The 9,734-nt window shown below is 37.1% G+C and overlaps 1 protein-coding gene across 1 annotated transcript in view; it reads right to left on the reverse strand.

The window, feature by feature from the left end:
* Positions 1-8,174, reverse strand: part of LOC107039975 (ubiquitin-conjugating enzyme E2 variant 2) — a 42,681-nt gene extending 34,507 nt beyond the window's left edge. The window contains exon 1 of the mRNA XM_015259860.1: positions 7,910-8,174. Within this exon, the coding sequence (XP_015115346.1) occupies positions 7,910-7,934 (25 nt within the window). The 5' untranslated portion in view covers positions 7,935-8,174. The remainder of the gene's footprint in view (positions 1-7,909) is intronic.
* Positions 8,175-9,734: the final 1,560 nt, after the last annotated feature.

Here is a 9,734-nt window from a genome sequence, read left to right on the forward strand (position 1 = left end):
GATGCATTTTCAAAAAAAAAATGGACCCCAAGTGTTTGCGTTGGATTATTACCCTTTTTTCCCCCCGAAGACTTGGTGAAATTGATTTTTGAAAATTAATTAAAAATTCCTTAATTAGGGCACCGGGAAAATTCTTAATGGGGATCAACCCCCAACCCCCCCAGTGCATTTTCCAAAAAAAATTTTGACCCCAGGTGTTTGCGTTGGATAATTACCCTTTATTCATCCCGAAGGCTTGGTGGAATTTATTTTCAAAAATTAATGAAAAATTCCCTAATTAGAGCACCGGTAAAATCCCAAATGGGGATCAACTCCCAACCCCCCGGTGCATTTTCCAAAAAAACATTTGACGCGAAGTGTTTGTGTTTGATAATAATTTTTTTTTTCACTCGGATTTGTAAAAACCAATTAAAAATCCTCTACTGAGTGCACCGATATATCCCCCCCCCCCATTAGTCTTCCACCATCCCTCAGATACAAATAGACAATATTTTTAATTTCTCACGGCTTTGCTTTGTATTAATTTTTGTAATTTAACGAGATGGGAGCGTACAGTCAGTGGCGGTAGTGGGGGCCGGACAGTCCCTCACCACATCGCCGGCTATGGTCTCCCGCTAGTTTCAGCGGCGTATCCAATGTCAAAAATGATTTTTTTTTCACTTTTACAAATTTGGTCATTCCTACATTTTGGTCAAAAGTATATAAATGCATCATTTTGTGAAAAAAAACATTGAAATTTTGTTATTAAAAAAAATATATTTTTTGCGAAAAAAAAATTTTCTTCACCAATTTTTCGAAACGTGAAAAATAGTTGGTAATGAGCTGTAAATAATCCCATGTCGAAAACCAAATTGTGTTTATTTTTGAACCATTTTTTCTGCTAACCTGCGGTAAGCTAGCATTGACGCCGTTTTTTCAAAAACTGGGTTAGCTGACATTTTTTTGAAAATGTTGAAAATTAGCTCTTAATTAGCTTCAAATTATCTGATGTCGAAAATTAAATTCTATTGATTTTTTAAACACATTTTCTGCTAACTTACAAAAAAGCTAGCATACGTTTTTTTTAAAATGGCATTAGCAGAAAATTTTTTAGATGCATATAAAATTAGCTCATAATAAGCCGCAACGCTATTGTTTTCCGAACGACATAAAGATGAAAACTTTTGGAATTATAACAAATTATCTGGTAATGATTTTCCAATTATCCAATGTCAAAACTGATTTTTTCGCCCGTTTTATAAATGAGATCTAGTTAATTTCTACATTTTAGTCAAAAGTATGTAAATGCGTCGTTTAGTAAAAAAAAATTCAGAAAAAAAATTTTTTTGAAAAAAATTGTTTTTTTTTATTTTTTGAAATGTAAAAAAATAGCTGCTAATGGGCTCTAAATTATCCCATATCGAAAACGAAAGTTTGTTCATTTTTTAACTATTTTTCCTGCTCGCTTGCGGTAAGCTAGCATTAACGCCGTTTTTCCAAAAACTGGGTTAGCTGAAAATTTTTGGAAAACGTAGAAAATTAGCTCTTAATTAGCTTTAAATTATCCGATATCGAAAATCAAATTCTATTGATTTTTTAAATGATTTTTCTGCTAACTTACAAAAAAGGTAGCAGAGACACGTTTTTTTCAAAAACGGTATTAGCAAAAAAGTTTTTGAAGGCATATAAAATTAGCTCATAATAAGCTGCAAATTGTCCAATATTGAAAATTCGATTCTGCTACTTTTGCCTGCTAGGTTAACATATGTATCCCCACGCTTTTATGAGAACCAAAAAATATCATACTTAGCTAGAAATGTATCTTTTTACTCTATCCGGCTGCGGCTAGAATGAATAAGCAATCTTTACTTAGCTAAAAAATGATGCGAATTACGATGCAAAAATGCGAGTTTATTTAACAGCTAATCCCCGCCATTGGGAGACAAGTTCACAGCGGTACACTGAGAAAAAAAAACTTTTGCCATGGAATCATTTTCTTGGCAGAAGAATGTATTTTGTTAGTAGCGTAGTTCTCCAGACCAGTCATTCCCAGGTGGTCCAAGTCCACCTCCAAATATTACAATTATGTTGAATTATGGGATGACTATGTTACATATGACCTTGAATTAACTCCAGTGATAATTATTAACATTTTGAATTATACGAAATAATTTTCCACTTGTAATACCACAAGAGCTTCAAAATTATCGGGTATTTTCCGATAGGTCCGTTGCAAACAAACGAAGGAGTCAAGTTTTTCAGGTTAAAAAATCACGAGTGCGAAGCACGAGTATATTGACGAGGGGTTAATTCGACTGCATGATGTTTTGTTTTTTTATATAGAAACTACCAGAGAAAATTATCAAAAAATTATCAGTTGAAAACCCTGTAGCTTGTACCGCGTGATGTCGAATGGGCCAATTATATTGCCCGATATTTGGGTTGGAAAAATAATCGTAAGAAAATCTCAAATTTGAAAAATTGAAAAATAATGATGGGTGTTCATTCAAAGTCATACGTAGCATAAACATCTTATAACATGATTGTAATATTCGGAGATGCACATGAACCACCTGGGAATGACTGGCCTGGGGAAATAGGCTTCTAAAAAACTAAATTCTTCTGTCAAAAAATGGTTCCGTGGCAAAAGTAATTTTTTTTCTCATTGTATTGCTGTCAAATCAACCCACCAATTTGCATTATGATTTTCCCTATTTTTCAACTGAGAAAGGACCTATGATCCAATTTCACCGCAGCCGCATCAAGTAAGGTACATATATGTCTAGCTAAGGATCATAGTTTTTGGTACAGTCAAAAAAGCGTGGGGATGCATAAAAAAACCCGCTTTTCTCAATATTTATAGCTACGCTCAACAAAGCATGAGATTAAGGTACTTCCGCAGTAAGTATACTTGGTGAAAATTTCGAAATGGTATAAAGACGCAATATTTGGATCATATGTTGTTGACCACATTAAAAAGATATTCCCAAAATTTCAAGTCCCTGGCCCACCCCATTTTTGAGATATGCATCGCCAAACATTCAATTTTTGTGTTTTTTCCATTTTTGACGATGTATATCTCGAAAATGGGGTGGACAAGGTACTTGAAATTTTGGAAATAGTTTTTGAATGTGCTCAACATCATATGATCCAAATATTGCATCTTTATACCATTTCGAAATTTTCACCAAGTATACTAACTGCGGAAGTTCCTTAAGGTGTTTCTCCCGAAGTCAAAGTAATGAAAAAAAAATCGAAAATTCACGAGAGAAAATTCTGAGTATGCTGCATCATTAAGAATTCTTGCACATTTCTTCAGATCTCAGTCTCAAGAAAAAAAATTAAATTTCGATGTTTTTGTAACCCCTCCAGCTATAACCTCCGAGGTTACCCCACTCTCAATTAGGGAAATTTCCATGGCACCCAAAAAAATAATGAACTATTGAAGAAAAACTAGTGGGTGATAAATTAAATCTTTCATCAGAACACGTATAAGTTTTAGATTTTTTCAGATTTCATAAAAAAGTTATTTGAACAAATGATTTGGAAAATTATTAGTTTCGGGGTAATTACACACTCACGCACAGGCACGTGATTCGAATGTCAATGAGCATCATGGGAAAGGTATGGGTTGGACCATGGACTGAGAGAGAAAACACTCGACAGGTTTACCAACTCGAGACGCATTTTAATATTATTTCAATAATATCCCTTAGCTTAGCGCAGTGCGTAAGTTCGTTGTCTCACATGCGAAAGGTTCCGAGTTCAAATCCCGGCCGGGTAGAATGGTGCGATCTAACCATTTAAAGTCTTGATCATCATCACAGTATACCCTAATCGGGTCGAAGGGATGTAAAATAAAGATTTAAAAAAAATTATTTCAATAATTAGAAAAATATCCAATAAAAATTATTTGACGCCCGTAGGTGATGAGAAAAAAATCAATCAATCTGATGAATAAAATCGATATTCAAAAAATCTTCAAATGCACACCTAAATAGTTACTTGAAAATTGGAAAATTTCGTGCGCAGCGATTGAATCAGTGCTCGACAACAATAAGACTCGCCTTCCGTTTCACCCCCCTGTGATCTACAGGCGAAACACCTTGAACAAGTGGAAAATTGCTTTCCTCACAGCGTAGTCAATATACTAATTATAGGATAAACTTTAAATAAGTTTATTCATCTACCTATAAGTCATGTAATTGGCCTCGGCTGTTTGACTGTTCCTACAATAAATAAATAAAAAAAATGAAAAATAACTGAATATTTTTTTTGTATTTTTGCTGTATTTAGAAGGTCATTTTATGTTGGGGGACGGGAGTTTTTCCACCAATAAAGATACACCCTGTATATATATATATATATATATATATATATATATATATATATATATATATATATATGGGGGGGGGGGTTAAAAAGGAAGGTTTTGCAAAGAGCCCCCCTCTTGGCAAACAGAGAGGTTTTGTAAAGAGAGGTTTTGTGAAAGGGGGTTTTTGTACAAAGGGTCTATTTTATTTTGTCGCCATCTCCCAAGCTGGAATCGCCGAGGTTCAACACCCGTTCCAACCAGGGCTCAACCTCGACTTACCGGGTGTTGGTAGACAAGCTTAGACCATAATTTAGCCGATGGTTAAGCCAGTCAATGGCGCATCTTGAGCCTTAGCTAGCAAGGTCGGGCCAAGGACGGACGAAGACTGTCCGCCGACACTTGGTCGTTGACGAGGGGCTACCAACGTTTGCCCAAGTTTGATAGCCAATGAGTAGCCAGAATCGACAGACGTTCATTAGCGGGCGTCCCTGGTCCAAACTCGACTAGCCCGTCTTCGGCCTAGCATCAGGTAGGGCAGTCTTCATCCAACATTAGTCCGACTGTGGTAGCAAAGGCTCAACTCCCACCACTGGCTGAAGACTGGTTCAACCACTAGTTGAATTATGGTCCACGCTTGTCCACTAATGCTGGATGAGTCGGTTGAGCCAAGCTTGAACCAGCAGGCGAGAAGAGTGGAAGGGAGGTGTCTTTGTAAAAACTCTCAGGGACGAAGCAAGGGAGACATGGGAGAATAATAATAATATTAGGTGTATGACTTGATTTTTACATATTTTTTCTTCGAGCTTAAAATAATATTCAAAATAGAAATATATTCGCGGTCCTTTCTAGTTTTGAAAGGATCAGACAAAAGGTTTCAGAAAATGGAACGACAATTTTATGTAAGTTACATAACCTTTCAGAATAGCAGAGCACATTCGGCACTGCATTTTATACGAATTCCAACAAGGAAAAAATGCTTCTGAAGCACGGGAATCAATGTGTAGTGTTCTTGGTGCCGACGTTGTATCTTATGAAACGTGTAATTATTGGTACAAACGTTGTAGAAGTGGTGATTCCGATCTGAGTGACCAGCCGCGTCCAGGACTGCCTCGAACGTTTACAGATGCGGAATTGCAAGCTCTACTGGATGAAAACTCAATGCAAACGCAACAAGAGCTTGCAGCTCAGTTGGGAGTCACCCGAACAGCTATTCCTAAGCGTTTGCGTCTAATGGGAAAAATCCAAAAACTTGGAAGGTAGGTCCGACATGTGTTGACCGAATACAATCTAGGTCAACGTATGAACACGAGCCTGTCACTGCTTGCCCGGCAACAAAAAAGGACTTCTTGTGGAGAATTGTGACGGGTGATGAAAAGTATATTTTTTACGAGAATCCCAAACGTAAAAAGTCGTGGGTAGATCCCGGACAATCCAGTACATCGACGCCGAAACAGAACATCCACTTAAAGAAGATTCTCTTGTGTATCTGGTGGGACATGAAGGGTGTGCTTTATTACGAACTCCTGGAAACAGGTCAGACGGTGACTGCGGAATGCTACAGTCGACAACTGAACAAACTGAGCGAAGAACTTGATCGGAAAAGGCCATTTACTGGGCAAGGAAGCAGGCAAGTCATACTGCTGCATGACAATGCTCGACCTCATGTTACTCGCGTCACTCAGAAGACCCTCTTAAACTTGGGATGGGAAGTTCTCCCGCACGCGGCATATTCACCAGACTTGGCCCCATCCGATTCTCACTTGTTCCGGTCCATGCAGCACGCCTTAGTGGATAAACAGTTTAAAACGCGGGACGATGTGCGTAAATTCGTCGATGACTTTATCGCCTCGAAGCCTGCAAGTTTTTTTCGCGACGGCATTCGAATGTTACCTGGGAGATGGCGCAAGGTCATAGAAAACGATGGACAATATTTTCAAGATTAAGTTCGTTGTTCTCTATTTTTTTATATTAAATAAATTTACTGAAAAATCTGTAAAAATTAAGTCACACCTAATAGATAAGTCATTTGCTTTCGAATGGAATTTCTATGACTGTGAATTTTAAATTGAATTTAATGACTGATTGAATTCAAACAATGTCCCAAGGTTAAAATTCTCTACCTTTCCCTGAATATTGGTTTCAAAATAAAATTTTTCAACAATAGATGATGCAATCAATGTCATAATCGACCTCGGTCGATGGTATTGGGAAGAATATTTTAAATCACAATTGGATTCATTTAAATAATAATTTTTTTCAGTTATCGTCGAAAAACGATCGGTCACATACCACACGTACATACATCCGGACATGGTCTGAAAAAAGCTACTCGAACCCTTGAGGCGAAAATTAGTTGTCCTAACACAAAAAATTAAAAATTTCGGATTTAACTAATACAATGGTTCCCTTCGAACGCAAAAATGGAAAAAAAATCATTCAATTCTCCACTGTTGACAATAAAAAAAATTTCCACTGAAACATAATATTTTTCGCGGCAATAGATGTTCTCGTAAGAATTTCATGCGTCTTTTGGTTGAGTACAGTAGTTCTAGAAGGAATTATATGATGATGCACCGGTTATATCCAGTGAATATTATTGAGTAGTGTATACATATACTTTTTTAGTGCACTTATAATTTCCCGGAACAAATGATAATTTCACGAGAAAACTTGAATTTTCTACGCGAAAGTTTTGATATTGGCAAAAAAGCAATAAATTCTGTTTTCCTACCGACACTTCGTATCTTTTTAAATAATTCTAAATTTCCGTTCATCATGTTGGTTTATTTCTGTCAAGTAGATCTGTTTCACTCCAGCAATCAAACATTTGTTTATTTCACTTTGTAAAAACTAGGGGAATGTGGGACGAAGTGGAACATTTTATGATCTTCTCCAAATCCCTACATCTTCATTTATAAACAAACATATTGGTAATTGGGAAAGATCACAAAACATTCCACTTTGCCCTGCCCTCCTCTAATGCAGCTAATTTTTCCCAATGTTAATCAGAAATATTGGTTTCGATTTTTGGAAAATGCATAAACATCCTTGAAGTGTACATAAACACTTAAACATCCTTGTATGTGAAATGTGTTTAGATATTGCTAATCAGCGAAGATCACGAAACGTTCCACTTTGCCCTGCTATCCCCGACTGCAGCTAAAATTGCTCCTGATCGTCAGAAAAGTTGATTTCGATTTTTGAGAAAAACATAAACATCCCTGAAGTGCTGCCCACATAGTCGATTCTAGAGGCTTTTGTAGGTTAAGAATCTTCCCAAGGTACAGCTGCTCCCCGACTCACCCATCCAATCACCGTCTTCAACGAAAAAAAAATAATCCCCCCCCCCCCCCCCCCAGGCACAAGGAATCGGAAATAATCTAAAAAAAAGTAGAAAATACCCGACAAAATAAACTCCGAGTCTCGTGAGTGCGACATTGCCTGAGAACCAACGATCAAACTGTCAAACTTATCCTTGAAGTCAACCCTCTAACAATGGAATTAACGTAATTACCCTCACAACGCCGCAAAGGTATTACCCCAGACGCAAAGACGTTCCTAGATGAAAAAAATCACTCCAAAACTTTGAATTCTCCTTTTATGATTTTAACTTACCAACACCGGCCGCGGGCACCGCCATGATCACAAATATCTGTTGGGGCACGTTATTATTACACCAAAACAGCCGGATATCCTGCCGGTTTATGGATTATTTACTTAACAGATTAAAGGTTTATCCTTCGATAACACAGTAGTTTATGGAATCTTAAGTATCAATTGTCTACGATAAATAATTGTGACGAGTGTGTGTCGTTAATTCGACGAAGTTTTTTTTGTACCAAAAATTACCTACGACCAACCTCTCTGAGGTTGCCGCCAAAGAGGATAGACTAATGTAGAGGCTCAGATCTCAGGGTTTCGGTGACCCCAAGCCAAAAATAGTACGTCCCCAACGGAGGGCGCCACGGTCGAATCTGACGGCTGGGCGAACGGGTGACCCCCACGACCGCCACTTTGCTAGTGACATATCAATAGAAGCGCCAAAATTCAAATATACTCATGGTCCATACGGTGCGCAACGAAACGCTGTCAAAATATCTATATGTCAACGGTGGACATCTTTGAAAACAAGCATATTTCGTCATATTAAAGTTTCAGAAAGCTCCTTTTTCATAATTAAACATTTCTATCACTATGGTTGGTACAAATTGATAATAGTCTCATAACCGTTCATATCCCATTGAATATGGGACATTCAGTTGTACGCTTCAATAATTTGTTTACTGAAATGGTGTTCTACAAATTTGTCTTCTCACAAAATTTGAAATTGTAAAAGAATAAAAAATTACACATAAGTGGATAAAACAATTTTCCTTCAGTGAGAATGTACATTAATATCAATTTTCGAATAATACGTATGTGATTCCGAGTATTCCACCAAAAAGTGAGATTATATTTCCTTTTATTCGTGAATCGACTGCATGGTATCAAATTATATCCTGCAAACTCTCTTTGTCATGCTTCAGCCAAATGCAACTGTTCCTACCTGGATGGTTTTTTGGAAGTATGATACGTGGAAGTATTATACTCACTAAAAATAATTGCTTATAATTCTATTCATTTCCAAGATAATCAGCAGTCAATTTTCGAAAAAGGAGAATTTACTTTCAATTTCATCGGAATAGATACCAACTTCAAATCAGTGAGACATTGATAGTCGTGCTATCGCAGTTAAGTGAAAATGTTCTTGCTGCTAATTTAATTAATTTACGATACTCTACAGGTCGACAAAAAGAGTTATACATGGTATAAGAAATACAATACCTGAACTCTTCATGATTTTATAATTCTATCGTATCATTATGATAATTGTTCCATCCATCAGAGTTTATACCTTGGACATACTGTGCAAGTATAAATTTCGAATCGAAGAAACTTCATTTAGTCCGAAAAATGTCGGTCTTTAAAAATGTCGGTATACTACCGTCAATATGATATGGCAGGAAGGTACCTTAGGAGTTTTCGTTTCAGTGTATCGCAGAGATGGCATCACTTGTTCTGATTCTCTTGTTGCCCCGCGGGAAAAGCGGCGACCCGATCGAATCGTCGGTAAATGAGTCGGGTGCGTGAGTAACTCGGCAGTAGCAGTTCCGCTGTCACAGGGACAGGTTCGCAGGGATACTTTTGTCCTCCTTGTACTCAATGTTTATTTTATGTTTTTCAGTTGATTTATTCGCCGACTAATTAATATTAAGGGATGAAACAAAGACTGTTCAATGGAGAATTAAATTCCCCATCCATCACGCCACGTTTCATCCCTTAATCTCTGCAATAAAAAAATTAATATTGCGACGAAAGTCACGGCGCTATAAGAAACCCAATGTTTTCTCGGCGCAGAGTGACTCCCCATTAATTCGCCCGCTAATTAAAAAATCGTCTC

The sequence above is a fragment of the Diachasma alloeum genome, unplaced genomic scaffold (assembly GCF_001412515.2).
Source record: "Diachasma alloeum isolate Michigan unplaced genomic scaffold, Dall2.0 Dall_scaffold_00314, whole genome shotgun sequence".
NCBI classification, from domain to species: domain Eukaryota; kingdom Metazoa; phylum Arthropoda; class Insecta; order Hymenoptera; family Braconidae; genus Diachasma; species Diachasma alloeum.